This window comes from Myxocyprinus asiaticus, chromosome 13 (genome assembly GCF_019703515.2).
Source record: "Myxocyprinus asiaticus isolate MX2 ecotype Aquarium Trade chromosome 13, UBuf_Myxa_2, whole genome shotgun sequence".
Classification (NCBI taxonomy): domain Eukaryota; kingdom Metazoa; phylum Chordata; class Actinopteri; order Cypriniformes; family Catostomidae; genus Myxocyprinus; species Myxocyprinus asiaticus.
In genome coordinates, this window is record NC_059356.1 from 48,294,138 (window position 1) to 48,311,572 (window position 17,435).

Here is a 17,435-nt window from a genome sequence, read left to right on the forward strand (position 1 = left end):
GAAAAGCATATTTACTGCTCATAAAGTTAAATGAATGTAATAAGATTGTTTCATTGCCTGACGGAAATGTGTACGGACGTGGCTGACATGAGAGTATTAAAATAAAGTTACAATGTATCGATAACATTGGATTGTTGGTCTTTGGATCGATGCATCGATCCAGATCGATAGATCATTACACCCCTACTAACAACCACCAAGCAACCACCCGGAACATCCTAGAAACCACATAGCAATGCCCTAGCAACCATCCAGAATTGCCTAGTAACCATCTAACAACCCAAAGACCACCCTAGTAAACACCTAGAACACCCTAGCAACTAACCAGTGCAACTAAGCAACCACCTAACAACCCCAAGAACACAGTAGTAATCCCCCAGAACACCCTAACAACCACCCAGAACATCCTAGAAACCACTTAGCAATGTCCTAGCAACCATCCAGAATTGCCTAGTAACCACTTAACAACCCCAAGAACACCAGAATAATCACCTAGAACACCCTTGCAACCACCCAGAACATCCTAGAAACCACTTAGCAATGCCCTAGCAACCATCCTGAACACCCTGGTAACCACCAAACAACTCCAAGCTTATCGAAGTAATCACCCAGAACACCCTAGCATCCACCTAGCAATGCCCTAGCAACCATCCAGAAGTGCCTAGTAACCACCAAACAACCCCAAGTACACCCTAGTAATCATCAAGAACACCCTAACAATGAATCAGAACACCCTAGCAACCACCTAGCAATGCCCTAGTCTCCACCCAGAACACTTTAGCAACCACTTAATAGGTTTTGCAAATGCAAACACCACTCACAAAAAATGTACAAATCTAGTTATTCAAATCCTGCAGTAAGCACATTGCATATATTAGCCTGAGTGTTTCTGTCCATTTGATTCATTTGTTTGTTCTGTGATAATGAGTGGAAAGCCGCTGTGAGACTGCAAGCTGGCATCATTATCTCCGTCTCCACAGAGAGAGAGAGAGTTTCCAGCTGTAAACAAACACCTGACCTCAGGGTCAAACGGGTCAAGAACACAAACAAGAGCCGTTAGGACTGATTTCAGCACTGAGGACAGCGCTCAATACATCACACCTGCAGTCACTGCGAAAAGAGCTGATCACAGAACAATTTACACAATCAGACTGTGATGCACACTTATTGCTCAGATGTTGCTCTTTCATAGCTCAGGGGACTTAATGGAATTCTCAGTTATGTTTCATTGAAGTATCAACTTTATTTTGATGTTTCTCCAAAAATGCCCTAGCAGGAGAATAAAAAATTGATGACTTGTATTAAAAGTATAGGGCTATAAAATGATCGTAAATTGCATAGCTCCAATCATTTAGTCTTAAGAAAGAATATTGAGACTTTAAATTGCAGAGTTTGGTGTCTTGGCAAATCTGAGCACAGTTTGAGACATTGTTGAGATCTCTAGTGAAACTCTACAGGGGATACATGTGAGATTATTGGAATCTTTTTCTCAGGAGAAACATCTGAGAAGCAGGAGACTAAAAAGTCTCCATTTGCTCTCCTGTCCCATAGCTGTCTAGGAGAAACAGTTGAGATATTAGAGATCTCGTTCTGGATTTTTATCTTTCATATGGGTGAAGTTGTTCTGCAGGTCGTTTTGAAATTACTTGAAACCTCTCTTGCATAAAAGTGGTATCAGAATGCAGAATTTCAAGATAAATGTTTTGCATTTTATTCTGCATTTAAGACGAGGTCAACAAGACTTTAACACAAAGAATGTCTGTCTTCATCTGTTGATAGCTCTGGCTTTCTAAAAGACGTCGTTTCAGCTGTTGAATGATGTTTAGAACGCTGGCCTTGATGGCACACAGCAATCAGTCCGTCAGACAGAAATTCATCACACAAGGACATGCTAAGAACATACTAATCTGCTGTGAATAGAGCTGAAGAGGTGCTTTAGATTTTTCCTTCATGACAGACAGCTTTCTCATCTGTCTCTAAAACAGAGAAGAACCTCCAAACAACTGCATCCATTCTGCTATGAAACACCCACTTTTCAAGATCCATTTAATTCCTAATGGATAAAAATCAATTCGCACCCTATATTTTTCCACATTAAATATCCTGTTTCTCTTGGAAACACATCAGATTAGGGAGGTAAAATGGGTCGCGAACAAAATATTTCTTGATTTGTTCTTTAATTAAGGAGTGAAATATGTTCTTGACAGGTTTTGTGAGATTAACCCAAGATGTTTTTCAATACTTGTGCTTTTGTGTTTGGATTGGACACATTCAGACAATAACACTGATGTACAGAGAATAGTAAACACACACACACACACATGCACACCTCACCATATGTTCACACGGCTCACCAGCTGTGAAACCGTGATGCTGAGAGCTTTATCAGCGAGAAAAATGAAACGCATACATCTATCTCTTTCTCTGAGAGTAAAAATAGAAGTCTACTTTTAGAATCGTAGCTATGTTCTTTTGTTGTTCTCTGGTTATGGATGTGAAACCATTACTTCAGTTTAAACTTAAGCAAGAATAAAGACAGATTATCTCAAGCACACTTTTCTGAAAATCCCAGATTCCACCTCCAGAAGAAACAGCCTGATCTCATGAAAATTGTGTGACTGTGACGGCATTTTAAAAAAATGTCATGCATCGGGGGGCCTGGGTAGCTCAGCGAATATTGACGCTGACTACCACCCCTAGAGTCGCAAGTTGGAATCCAGGGCGTGCTGAGCGACTCCAGCCAGGTCTCCTAAGCAACCAAATTGGCCCGGTTGCTAGGGAGGGTATAGTCACATAGGGTAACCTCCTTGTGGTCATGATTAGTGGTTCTTGCTCTCAGTTGGGCGTGTGGTAAGTTGTGCGTGGATCATGGAGAGTAGCATGAGCCTCCACATGCTGTGAGTCTCCGCGGTGTCATGCACAACAAGTCATGTGATAAAATGTGCGGACTGACTGTCTCAGAAGCGGAGGCAACTGAGACTTGTCCTCCGCCACCCGGATTGAGGTGAGTAACCGCGCCACCATGAGGACATACTAAGTAGTGGGAATTGGGCATTCCAAATTGGGAGAAAAGGGGATAAAAATATATTTTTTTAAATGTTATGAGTGGCAGTTCTGAGGTGAAATGTCCACTGTGTGCCACCAAAAAAGAGGTTTCAATATTAACTCTATCAAGTTTTAAATCAACAAAACCGACCTCCCTACCCTAAACCTTGAACCTAAACCAAACTGATTGTGTCATAGAAGCAAATGTGAGATGAAAAACACCACCACGTCATTTTGTGGTGCTTCTATGACACTTTCAGCTCACGTATCAACTTGCGTGCTCTTCAGGACTCGTACCCCGGTCCTTTGCATTGTGAGTACAACGCTCAATCAGCTGAGCTACTGCGTAATTTACTCACACTTGAACATGCTTGTAAATGTACTTGATTATGTAATGCAAATGTTAAAATAAGTAATGCGCTATAGTTAAAGTGTTTAGATGTCATAAGATAGCTTTGTGTGAGGAACAGGATGAAAATATGAGTTTATGAAGTGACAATCTGCCTTTGAATCGACCTTTGTTGTTGTAGCGCCTCTAGTGTTCATTTCACCAATAAAGCGATACATACAACGAGCCACATAAACATATTGCAAAAAGGTCTGTATAGTAACGTGATTCTTTGAGACCAGTTTAAAATAAATCACACTTTTAAGCCATTTCAGAGCAAATACATCTAATATTGAGATCTGCTTCGAACATCATCAAAAGGTTTAAATATATATATATATATATATATATATACAGTATATCGCTCAGCCCTATCTAGAGGTTATAGTCTTTGCAAGGTTATTGTTGTAGCTCTTTAGTGCTTGGAAGTGTTTTACAGAGCCTAAGATTTAATGCAGAATTGTCTGCATGTTAATTTCAAGGCTGTGTAGTTCCAGGTAATGACACTATAGAAAAGCGCTTGAGTGCTAATTAGAGTTTGTTAATGTAAATCCTCATGTGTGAAGCTGTTTAACGAATTTTAATCAGTCTCATTCTGAGATCAGTGATAGTGAACGCTGTGGGTGTTTGTTCAGTTTCAGAAACTCATAGAATGTATGCGTGTGTGTGGATGTGTGAATGAATGAATCCTCATCCTGGTGTGTGTTTTACCATGATAGAGAGCTGTTGTGTGCTGGCAGGTGAGAGCAGGGTTTCTCTGCTGTGCCAGCTTCTCTCTGAAAGGTGGCATTCATCAGTGTGTGTGCGCTGGTTGGGCACAGCACCCTCAGGAGCTAATTACAGCCCTGTCTGTCCCAATGGAGAATTCTGGGATCTGGATGCAGCTCAGGTGAAAGAACCATCTGCTACTCATTGTTTAAAGATTGAATCTACAGGAAGTGTCAGAGATCATTTACTCAAGCAGTAAACAGCCCCAAATGGAATTAGTGACCATTTCTTTGAAATCTTTGGGATGGAGCTGATTAAACAGAGCAGAGTACATAATAGTAAAATCACTGTAATCACACTACAATTTTAGTTGCTTATTGCTTTTATAAAAAAGACGGCAACAATCTTTATTCTTCCAAGTGCTTTTCCCGCCGTAGTGCAGGATCCGCTGTTTTGCAAGCTGCGCTCCATTTCCTGCGGTACAGAGCATCTTCCGGGTCAGTTTCAATGGCACACATGTGATCTTCTTGGGATGGCCACAGGGACGCTGGCCAGTTGGGTATCACCTCATTGCCGTTTTTGCTACAGATTTTTCTTCGCTTCCCATGGAGTGCCTATACCACCATAGGCACACCTCAAGCATCTTGTCCTTGATCGGGGCGACACCTAGCACCATCCGTATGTCAGTGTTGGCCTCATGATCCATTCTTGTAAGCCCTAGTGCCCATTGAAGCATTCGCATCTCCATTGCATTTAATGCCGCCTTATGCTTCTTTGTCGCAGGCCAGCATTCAGTGTCGTAGATCGCAACCGGCCGGACTACCAACATGTATGTCTTCGACTTTAAGTACAATGGGATGTTGCGGTCGCATAGTACTCCGGTGACTTGGCGCCATTTCAGCCAGGCAGCATTGACACGATGTTGGGCGTCTTGGAGGGAATCGCCATCCGCCAAGTCTTGGGAGCCGAGGTACTTAAAAGCAGTGACTTTTTTAAGTTACTGGCAGCCCACAGTGATTGACCTGTCCACTTGATCTCCACACTCGAGGTACTTGGTTTTTGCGATGTTCAGACATCAAAAATTGGTCTAGTGCTCCTTCCAGATCTGTGTCTTCTGCTCGAGTCCAGGCCGGGCCACATCTGTGAGCATGACATCATCGGTGTACAGGAGTGTCCATGGGTGTGGAGTCAGGATGTCATTTTCCGCAGTATCCATACAGAGGATGAAAAGCAGTGATGATAGGGCAGAGCCCTGGTGCACACCTACCGCGATGTTGAATGGTAGTGATACCCTCACAGGACATCAGACCATGCTGGATGCCCCACGGTATAGAAGCTGGACCCAAAGGACGTATGCCTATGGTACTCCATGCGATCGAAGTGAATACCAGATGAGCTCATGTGGGACTCGGTCAAATGCTTTCTTGAGGTCAAGGAAGGCCATATGGATGGTTCGTTTCTTCTCCCGGTGCTTCTCTATCAGTAGGTGAACCGCATGGATGGCGTCGGTTATGCCACACCCTTTCATAAAGCCACATTGATTCGCTGTTATCGTGACGATTGCGTGGAATAAAATAGATGTCACGATACCAGTGTTTGTGCAGGACAGGTAGTACAGAGCACTAACTTAATTTGGTCTGACTGACACACGGCTACTTTTAAATGCTTGCATGCTTATTTGAGAAATTGCACTGTTACTGCTTTTACACGGAAATGCACAATTAATCGAATTAAAACCGTGATATGTCCTAGTGTGATTATTAAACAGTGAAAGTCTGCAATCTGCATGAGCTGTGGCTGGATGAATGTGTGAAGTAGACCACAAATACACTGGAAACTCCACAGACTTTGAGAATCATTCACGTTATTTGAGATAACAAAGTAGAGCACAAATCCACTGTAGACTGTATATTTATATAATTAAATGACAGCATTTGTGCTTTAACGATCACACTGGGCCATATAGCGAACTGTTTATCCATCAGAAGAAGTGAAACTTTCGTCAAACCACACGTCAAAATAAAAGAACGATTCAAAATAAAAGGCTAGACGCCCGATATTGAAGAAATTGCAACAGAAATATATTAAAACTGGAAAGTAAAATGTAATATTCATCATAGTAATATTAATAAATAATAATAATGATAATACATTAAGCAGTATATCACAAGCAAGAGTGCTGTTGTACTGAATAATGAGAAAATTTGTGTTGAAAAGTTGTAAGAATTCATTTGATTAGACACAATTTGGATGACGAAATTAAATTAAAACATGGAATTCATGTAGAAAAAAAAAATATATATATATATATATATTTATTGACAGCCCAACTAATTTCATTCATCACAACATCAAATGTGGCTCATCCAATCAGATTTCAGAGCCAGATCTATCTGTTTATATTAAAATTTTATCATTTTGAATTTTGTCACTAAATGGATTTAAGATGAATCTTTACACATGTTTCAGGGGTACAAACTTCAGCCTGTTGTCAAATCTGCATGAATGTCATTTCACAGTTTGATCACAAATTCATTCAGTTGAGTTCAGTTCAGTTCGAGTCACATATCAAGATATCAAATGCCCCATTGTGGTGTTAAGACACACTGATGTTTGCCAGGTGACTCAGAAAGAGGCCCATTAATTTGCGGACAGTTCTGCCAATAAAAGTTTAGAAAAGGAACATTGTTTAGAACATATAAACATTCCTTAAAAGTGTAATTTTTAATGCTAAAATACCATCATCTGTAATCCCATTTTAATATGCAGAGACAGCAATAAGTAAACAAAATAATTTCAAAACAGTCAAAATGATTACCTGTGGATATCTACAGCATGTAATAGAGCGCAATAGTCCCCGCCCACTTATATCCCCATTCATTTTTCCCATAGGGATTTCAAAAATTCCTTCAGAAGAGTTGTAAGCCATGATCCAAACCAGCCAGCTCTGAGATGAATCACAACATTACAAACTTTGATTGAAGTAAAAAAAAAAAAAAAAAAAGCTATTAAAAATCAGACAAAGGTACAAGACTGTGTACTTACTGTCTTCAATGAGGGAATGAACTACAATCCCATGAAGCACTGCGAATTACGTAATCAATAGCAATAAAATCAACAAATATATTTAAAGTTTATATATACAAATATAAATGTAGTATACAAGTAGTTTGAGAGTGTCGTGAGAGCGACTCAACTGCATCATTCACAGTGCGTGATGAGAGTGGGCATTCGCTACAGAGCTCTTATACTGCACTTTGTTTGCAGTGATTCTCTGATTGGTGGATTTCTCTTCAGGATTATGGGTAGTGTATTTCTTAAGTTGGAATTCTGCTTTTAAACATGATTTTGTAAAACTTAAGCTAAAAAAATAAAAAAACGCAGACTGATGGCTCCAAAAGAAGCATATACCTTTAATTAACAACCTAGCCGCTCGCAGTAGGTCTGTCTTTAAAGGTTTATAAGTTATCATCAATAATAAATTCCCCTATGGAGAAAATAAATGGGATTTTTACTTCTGGAACCAGATTGTTGCACTCTATTGTACTATGCTGACGATTCCTATACATAGTAGTGTCTTGTAAGCAAAAATGAATGAATAGCGAAACCTGATCATGATACTCTCGCTCTGCAATATGTGAGCATCTACTATCTGATTTACACATTGATTAATGCCTGTTTCTAGGTGGAGCTTCACAATGTTTGCCTCTTGTAAACAGTAATAAAGGCTGTCTGTCTTTCCTCTGGAAGAGAAGGTGAGGTTGTCCTCTCCTGATGTTTCTCCATCCTAAAATAGCTTCAACACTCCATCCTGTCTGTTCTGTTGCAGTCAGATCTGTGATGGGTTTGCCCACTGGGTGTTGAAGATCTCACCTGTCAACTAGGTCAGTCGCATCCCACGCGTAAACCACTCTCTGGTAAACAAGTCCTTCCTGCTGAACCAGATCACTCATGAACCCGTCCCACGAGAAACCAAGACCAAACACTCCTGTAACATAAAACCTGTCAGCATAATGCACTTACACCAAAATACAAACAAAACTCTTTAGCATCTGTTTGTGAACTTTAGCGCTGCCATCTGTTAGCTGGTTCCAGAGGCGACTGGGGTTTGTTTTGCAGTGTCTGTGAAACAAAAAACCTCTTAAAGAGATGTAAAATTATGTTCCCAACACCTGATGACTCTGTGATGTTAAAACCTCTTGCTGCACAGATGTTAAAACAGAAGATTAGCAGAGAAAATTAGTTTGGATGACTTAATCTGTTGTGTTGGCCTTTAGAGAGACCAGATTGACTACTCCTGACCAGAGTCCAAAATTCACACTCAATTTAATTATATAATACATGTTTAAATGCAATAACTTGCTCCGCCTCTGAAATGGCTTTCGTAAAATGCAGTAACTTGCTCCGCCTCTGAAATGGCTTTCGTAAAATGCAGTAACTTGCTCCGCCTCTGAAATGGCTTTCGTAAAATGCAGTAACTTGCTCCGCCTCTGAAATGGCTTTCGTAAAATGCAGTAACTTGCTCCGCCTCTGAAATGGCTTTCGTAAAATGCAGTAACTTGCTCCGCCTCTGAAATGGCTTTCGTAAAATGCAGTAACTTGCTCCGCCTCTGAAATGGCTTTCGTAAAATGCAATAACTTGCTCCGCCTCTGAAATGGCTTTCGTAAAATGCAATAACTTGCTCCGCCTCTGAAATGGCTTTCGTAAAATGCAGTAACTTGCTCCGCCTCTGAAATGGCTTTCGTAAAATGCAATAACTTGCTCCGCCTCTGAAATGGCTTTCGTAAAATGCAATAACTTGCTCCGCCTCTGAAATGGCTTTCGTAAAATGCAATAACTTGCTCCGCCTCTGAAATGGCTTTCGTAAAATGCAGTAACTTGCTCCGCCTCTGAAATGGCTTTCGTAAAATGCAATAACTTGCTCCGCCTCTGAAATGGCTTTCGTAAAATGCAATAACTTGCTCCGCCTCTGAAATGGCTTTAGTAAAATGCAATAACTTGCTCCGCCTCTGAAATGGCTTTCGTAAAATGCAGTAACTTGCTCCGCCTCTGAAATGGCTTTCGTAAAATGCAGTAACTTGCTCCGCCTCTGAAATGGCTTTCGTATAATGCAGTAACTTGCTCCGCCTCTGAAATGGCTTTCGTAAAATGCAATAACTTGCTCCGCCTCTGAAATGGCTTTCGTAAAATGCAATAACTTGCTCCGCCTCTGAAATGGCTTTAGTAAAATGCAGTAACTTGCTCCGCCTCTGAAATGGCTTTCGTAAAATGCAATAACTTGCACCGCCTCTGAAATGGCTTTCGTAAAATGCAATAACTTGCTCCGCCTCTGAAATGGCTTTCGTAAAATGCAGTAACTTGCTCCGCCTCTGAAATGGCTTTCGTAAAATGCAATAACTTGCTCCGCCTCTGAAATGGCTTTCGTAAAATGCAGTAACTTGCTCCGCCTCTGAAATGGCTTTCGTAAAATGCAGTAACTTGCTCCGCCTCTGAAATGGCTTTAGTAAAATGCAATAACTTGCTCCGCCTCTAAAATGGCTTTCGTAAAATGCAGTAACTTGCTCCGCCTCTGAAATGGCTTTAGTAAAATGCAATAACTTGCTCCGCCTCTAAAATGGCTTTCGTAAAATGCAGTAACTTGCTCCGCCTCTGAAATGGCTTTCGATTTTTGGCTAACGTTTTTTCTTTTTATCGGGTTTTTTTCCAATCAATTCCCAATGGATAAAATCCCATCCAACACTTGTTGAATATCAACATATTCTTGTTGAATATCTGTTTCTCTTGGAAATATGTCAGATTATGAAAAACTGGTTGCAAACAGTGTTTTACGTTTACATTTATGAGCATGTAAAAACATGTTAAAATTGTTGGAACGACAGGCCGACCCTCGCTGAAGTGGTACTTATTCAAATCAATGGCGTACAAACCGTCTACTCTGAAGAAAATGTCTTCTGCGACACTCATGTTTCTTTAACAACTTTTACATCAGTGGAAAATGTACCATCAGATGCCAAAGTTCTCCAGAACTACAGTACATGCGGCAACACCTGCAGAATACACTTCACATTAAAGTCACCAAAACGACTACACTTTCCCTATGTTCACACTGCAGTTAAATCCGGTTTCACTCTGCTTCCAAGTTCTTAATCCCATTCTGTTAACACAGAGTTCAGTTATTTACACAAGTAAATATGTCGTTAATACGTCTATAATGGCTAATATTTCTTTCTTATTTACAGCCGCGGCCTGCGAGACACCAAAAACATTGTGAGTTTCGAGAGTGACTCCTGTTTTCTGTTCACACTCGGACATTCACACCACATTTAAATTCAGTTTGTTTCTCCCAAAACTTTTGGGAGACAAATACTGGATAATTCCACTGTCCTTGGGACAAAAATGTATTTTGAATAGTTTTATGGCTGCAAATGTTCTTAATTCTCATGTCATTGCCATGCCATCTCTCTCCATCTCTCTCTCAGGTGTGTTGTTCTCGGAGGTATATCGTACACGTGGCGTGATGTTATTGGTCAATCCTCAGAGTGGGCGGGGTCAAGCAATGGCTTTATACAACGGGCACGTTCAACGCATGCTCAGCGAGGCAGATATACCTCATACACTAGTCATAACAGGTCTGTACAACACACAAACACACACACACACACACACACCAGTTTGAGCGCATTTTACAAATACCAAAGAGATCAGGCCACTCACACACCCAGTTAAATTACTTTAACGCTGTTTGTTTAGATTAACTGCATGTGATTATGTGTCATTATGGCAGTAATTTATTATCTCCCTGCTGAAAAACATCTCAAACCCAAGCTTTAGCTGGTTTGCTGGTCTTAGCTGGGTCTCAGCCTGGTCTCTTTGCTGGTTTTAGAGTGGTTTTGGCTTTACAGCTGGTCAGGCTGGGACACCATCTGAAGACCAAAGTAAACCAGCACAGACCATCTTAAACCAGTTAAGACCAACAAACCATCTAAGATTTGTTTTTAAGCAGGGCTGATATTTGTCTGTTTCTTGTTTGACACCTCATTCATTCCAGAGTGAGTCTGTAACAGTCCATAAAAACATTTATCTCTCATTATCAACAAGTTCATGCACACAGAGCAAGAACAAACTAGAACTGCCTGAAAAGTTTGTTAAATCTCAAAAAGTCATGACATACTAAAAATACATACTAAATATTCGGTATTACTTGGACCTACGTCACATTTAAGAGGTTAAATGCGGGGCCTGGGTAGCTCAGTGGTAAAATACGCTGGCTACCACCCCTGGAGTTCGCTAGTTTGCTAGTTCGAATCCCGGGGCGTGCTGAGTGACTCCAGCCAGGTCTCCTAAGCAACCAAATTGGCCTAGTTGCTAGGGAGGGTAGAGTCACATGGGGTAACCTCCTCGTGGTCGCTATAATGTGGTTCGTTCTCAGTGGGGCACATGGTGAATTGAGCATGGTTGCCGCGGTGGATGGCGTGAAGCCTCCACACGTGTTATGTCTCCATAGCAACGCGCTCAACAAGCCACGTGATAAGATGCATGGGCTGACTGTCTCAGACGCAGAGGCAACTGGGATTTGTCCTCCACCACCCGGACTGAGGCGAATCACTATGCAACCATGAGGACTTAGAGCGCATTGGGAATTGGGCATTCCAAATTGGGGGAAAAGGGGAAAAATCCCGCCCCCCCCCCAAAAAAAGAGGTTAAAAGCATTGTGAATGTGTTTTATGTTGTGTTGTCGTTATAAGTAGATATAACGCTATAGCACCCCTAGTGGAAACACTGAGAATGCAACACAATTTTGCATTTGTCGGCCATCTTTCAGAACTCAACGGTGCACAACGTCGAGCTTATGTTGTTAAGCATTTGCGCGCACACACCTACATAGAGTTTGTTAGGGCTTAGGACATAAATGTGAGTCACACACATGTTCGTGGTTCTGTTGTGTTTCACTATGGAGCTTGTAGCTTCATATATAAAACACACAATTAGTGACATATGACTGAAAGCAGCTGCAGTAGAGCATTACACCACTACAACAGAGGAAGAGATGCTGACAGACTGACACAGAGAACATGAACTCTCAATAACCTCCTACACAAGAGAGAGAGAGAGAGAAAGAGAGATGAGGGAGTAGAGAGTGTTTGTGAGATCATAGGAGAGATTACAGATATGTGTGTCTGTGGGGGTTACTGGGTATATGAGTGTTGGTGTTGATGTACAGTATTCAGAAAATCAGACCGCTGGATGGTGCGATTGACCAATCGGAATCAAGTATTCTGTGTAGTATATTACACGGAGCTGAGGAATACTCCATTCTGATTGGTCAATGGTGCCATCTGATATTTCTGAAGAATAACTGTACATCCAGGGATAAAGTGATATCAGACCATCTGGGAAATCTGAGTAATTTTTCCTACTTCTTTTCTATAAGTAAGATAATCTAATAATTTCAATGCAAATACATTTTTAATGTCCATTTATTTATTTGTCAAGCAGTCTTTTAAAAAGCCAGATAATGAGCAGTCATAAAATAAACACCAACAGAACTCAAACCGGAGAAAAGGACGATATTTGCTTTTTGCTGGTATTGTGTGTTTGTTTGTGTGCGTAGTAGGAATATGGGTCACTACGACGCAAGAGGTTCAGGTGATATGATTTGTCTCCCTCAGGTAACAACACACACATCATCCATACCAAAGCCTGTGTGTGGAGGGAGAGAGAGAGAGAGAGAGAGAGAGAGTAGTGCAGTCTCAGCTGAAGGCAGTACTGCTGAATCAGTCACTATGAATCTTCATTTCACTTCTGCCTGACACACACACAAACACATTCTATCTATTACTCACGCACATTCATTTAAAAAGGGCTGCCTCATCAGAGGAAAATGCAGGCAATCATAGAATTGAGTTACTGACTCAATACAACAGCATGATTGTGAGTGTGACATTGCTTTTATGCAATAGTTCTAGAAACAACAAATAACTGGCAGTTTAGACACAATATGGTCAGTTATATTGTCTATTTATGCACCAGCAAAGCAATTAGATCAGTTTCAGTGTTGTGCACCACAGAACTGCAGTTCTACGTAGTGAATAAAGACAAGCGGAGTGACACAAACAGTGAAGCTTCCCACTACTGTTATACTAAATATCAGCAATGCTGCTTGTCCACTCAGATTAGGACAGTGGCTGTGAAGTGCAAAACAAAACAACAAATCTAAAAACACAGTGGTAAATCCAAAGACAAAATGACAATTCAGAAACACAACAACAAATCATAAAATACAACGGCAAATCTGAAAACAACAGAGCTAATCAGAAAACACAACAGCGAATCCGGAAACAAAACAACAAGTTAGAAAACACAACAGCAATTCAGTCGAAACGGAAAGGGTAGGTTCCGTAGCTTCTCACCTGATTGGCTGTGTGAGTGAGACCTAGTCCTTTCTTCAGGACTGGTTCACTAATTATATCAAAATCCATGCAAAAATTTCACTGACTGAAAAAGTCTCTGGTTACACATGTAACCTCGGTTCCCTGAGATGAAGGGAACGAGACATTGCTGTAAGCATGATGGGGATTCCTTCTCAGACGACCTTGTTTAAACCTTTATATAATCACGCCAGTCCTCTGATTGGCGATGGTGTCTGAGCCCCGCCCCTTCAGGCATGCAGTTGGCCCATTGCAAGCTTTTGCAATGTCTCATTCCCTTCATCTCAGGGAACTGAGGGTACATGTGTAACCGGAGACGTTCCCTTTCGATTCAGTTCACTCGACATTGCTGTAAGCACTATGGGGAGCGATATCCCATCACGCCGCACTACGTGACACTCCCAGAGTTATAACACTAAACAGAGATATTCATAAGGAATCACAGGCCAATGTTCCATGTCCACTCGGACTTTGCTGATGACATAATGAAGGAGGCGCATGGGGGGAAGCGCATACTTGTGGTCATTTGTGAGCCAGCGCATCCACGCCCAGCGGGGCTTGGGATATGGAGTACCAAAGGGGACAGCGGGCATTCTCCGCGGAGGCGAATAGGTCAACTTCCACTTTGCTGAATATTTCCCAAATCCTCATCACTGTCTGAGGATTAAGTCTTCATTCCCCTGGTAATGCTCCCTGGCGTGACAACAGATCCGCTCCGAAGTTCAGACGGCCCAGGAAATGTGTCACATGCAATGAGAGGAGATGACGCCCGCTCCATTGGAGGAGGCATTGTGTCATGCTTATTAATTGTGGTGATCGGAGTCCACCCTGGCGATTTATGTATGCCACTACTGTTGTGTTTTCTGAATGAATCAAAACGTGGTGATTCACAATGTCGGAATGAAAAGCTCTCAAAGCTAGAAAGATAGCCAGTAATTCTTGGCGGTTGATGTGCTACGCCTGTTTCGCACCTGTGCAGGTGCCGAAAGTCGGGCATCTATCGCACACCGCGCCCCAACCTGTGTTGGATTCATCTGTGGTCACACACCCTGTTGGTAGAAGGCCGGCGCTGTCCATGGTGCAAGAGCAGTCAAACAGCGTTGAGTCACCGCAATGCGCATGTGCCCGAGGCTCCAGACGCAATGTGAAAAGCATTGCTTGAGCCAGTACTGGAGAGGTCTCATATGTAACAGATCTAATGGTATGATGAGTTATGGCGTTCCACAGGGCTCAATTCTTGGCCCTGTATTGTTTTCTATGTAAATGCTTTCTCTGGGCTCCATTTTTAACAGATACAGAGTGTCCTTTCACCTCTATGCTGACGACACCCAAATTTATCTCCACAACAAACTTATAGCCCATATTAGACTGTTTAGATTAACTCAAATTATGGTTTACGAATAACTTTTTAAAGCTGAACGAGAGTAAAACTGAAATAATTCTGTTTGGCTCGAATAACAACAGTGTATGTGATTTTGACCTAGACTCTCTCTCACCTTATAGGACCGTGTGCACTAGGAACTTGGGTGTTCTGTTTGACAGCAACCTTAAATTTGATAAGCAGATAAGCACTGTGGTAAAATCATGTTTTTATCAGCAAAGAAGCTGCTCCGTGGTGTGTGCACATTCTTCACCCTCGCTGGGGTAAGAGGCGGCAACATCCTCCATGAACCACTCCCCTGAAGCTGCGAGTGACACAGCATCATCCCCATCATCAGGGCCACCAAACGTAATGAGGCCGTGCGGTCCAATAGAGGGTCGTGCCTCCTCATGTGGTCCCCCAGGACTTAACACAGAAGAGGCGGGTGGGAGGGCACGAGAGGCTGGATCTTCCCTCAGAACGAGGTCGATCCTAGAGCACAATGTCCAGAGATTCATGCCCTCGCAGTGAGGGCAGTCTGTCTCCATGAGAGCTGCTTGTGTTTGGGTGTGGCCCATGTACTGTGCATGCAGCACTCTTGCTCAACAGGCGGTGGGATGTGCCGTTCTCCTAGGAAACACTTGCGGAACGACATCTTTAAAAAGACGCATATCACACAAGTGGCTCTTTAGTTAATATTGTATATATAAAATGGATACAGTAACTTTAACAGAGCGCTGTGGGAAGCAGGTAGGAGTCTTTGCTGAAGCGCCGTGTTGATCAACGACGAGCGTCAGAACGATGGTGATGCGGAGAAATCTTCACCAGAACACACAGGGGAGCAGAAAGCCTCTCGGTGCAGGTGCTGAGCACAAGCAACGAGTCGTCCTGTTCGCGTCTCGCTGAGAAGTTCCGTCCGCTATCGACAGTGAAGCAGAAAGGGTTCCAAGACGAAGACGAAGTTCGCAGTCTTGAAGGAAGAAGATTTTGAAGAAATGGTGACTGAGCGCCCGCTTATATAGGCCAACTGTGTGCCTGAAGGGGTGGGGCTCAGACACCATTGCCAATCAGAGGATTGGCGTGATTGTTTAAGGGTTTCAACAAGGTTGTCTAAGAAAGACTCCCCATAGTGCTTACAGAAATGTCGAGTGAACTGAATCGAAAGGGAACAAAATAATTTGGATTGTTTTCATTCTCGGGAAAACAGTGACAGGAAACTTTATAACATAGAGAGTAAATACAGCGAGCGGGAAAAGTTAGTTTTAGGTACGATGTTCATCTATGGTCTCATGGTTCATCTATTGCATAAGGGACCGTCTTAAAGTCCACAAACTACGCTAAAACGTTAGTGGCGTCCAAGCGTTCATTCAACTTGCATGCTCTAACTTAAAAAACACTGTTGTTTAAAATAAAAATCCAAAATAAAAATTATAAAGGTTCCGGTTGCTGCCAATGGATAGATTTTCCAAGTATTGTATATCCAATTATATGCAGTTATATACAGTATTAAATTATTTTAGAAAAAACACCTCTAAAATTCATCAAGATGTCATTTTTACATTACAAAGGTTGTAACAGGCTGCCAGTGGTGTGAATGACTAACTTACAAAAAAAAAAAAAATTGGAATACTGTATATGTATAATTCCACTTCCTGGGAAAATCTCACCTAAAGTAAGTCAGCATATCTAATATCAGCCTTCTACAACCTTTATAATATGAATATAATATCAATTATCTAAAATAACTGAACACTGTACTGATAATTGGACATGCTGGCTTCAAATGTAGAATATGAGCCATCACGATGGCAGTCTACTGCAACCTTTAGAATGAGAAAATGCTTTTTTAATAACAGTGTTTGTAATGTTCGTATATGCAAGTCAATTGAATGAACGCTTGGACTTTCTGTGCATTTCAGCACAGTTTGTGGAATTTTTAGACGGTCCCTTACACACCATAGATGAACATCATACCTAAAACTATCTTTTCCCGCTTGCTTTTTTTGCTCTCTTTGTTATAAAGTGTCCCATTACTGATTTACTGAGTGATAAACCATTCACAGTTTTGGAGTAATCGTGCAAGTGGACAGATAACTAGTCCTGAGGAAAGGAATAGGTATTCTCCACACAGCCAATCAGTTGAGAAGCTATGGTACCTACCCTTTCCATTTTGAATGAATTGCTCTTATGTTTTCTAACTTTTTGTTTTGTTTCTGGATTTGCTGTTGTGTTTTTAGAATTTTTTATTTATTTTTTATTTTTTTTGCACTTCACGGCCACCGTAGATAGCCCTTAGAGACCCCAGCACTGGCATTGATGATGTATTTTCCTTTTTCCTCCTTAAAAGTGTTTTTAGGAAGTCACTGATTATCAAAATCTAGACTTTTTAAGCATGTAGAGCTGTTCAGCCTTGATGACAGTTTGCTGGCAAACTCAGAAGTCTAATTCGCCATGGGTTCCCTATGGGTTTTTAGAATAGGGATTTTCGAATTATGAGGAAAATAA

At 41.5% G+C, this 17,435-nt stretch overlaps 1 protein-coding gene across 2 annotated transcripts in view; it reads left to right on the top strand.

Annotated features, from left to right (window-relative positions):
• Positions 1–17,435, top strand: part of LOC127449851 (sphingosine kinase 1-like) — a 33,026-nt gene that overhangs the window by 7,546 nt on the left and 8,045 nt on the right. The window contains exon 2 of one of the 2 annotated variants that reach the window (XM_051713444.1): positions 10,622–10,771. The exons of the other annotated variant lie outside the window; for it this stretch is intronic. Coding sequence (XP_051569404.1) covers positions 10,622–10,771 — 150 coding nt within the window. The remainder of the gene's footprint in view (positions 1–10,621; positions 10,772–17,435) is intronic. 2 annotated transcript variants of the gene reach the window in all.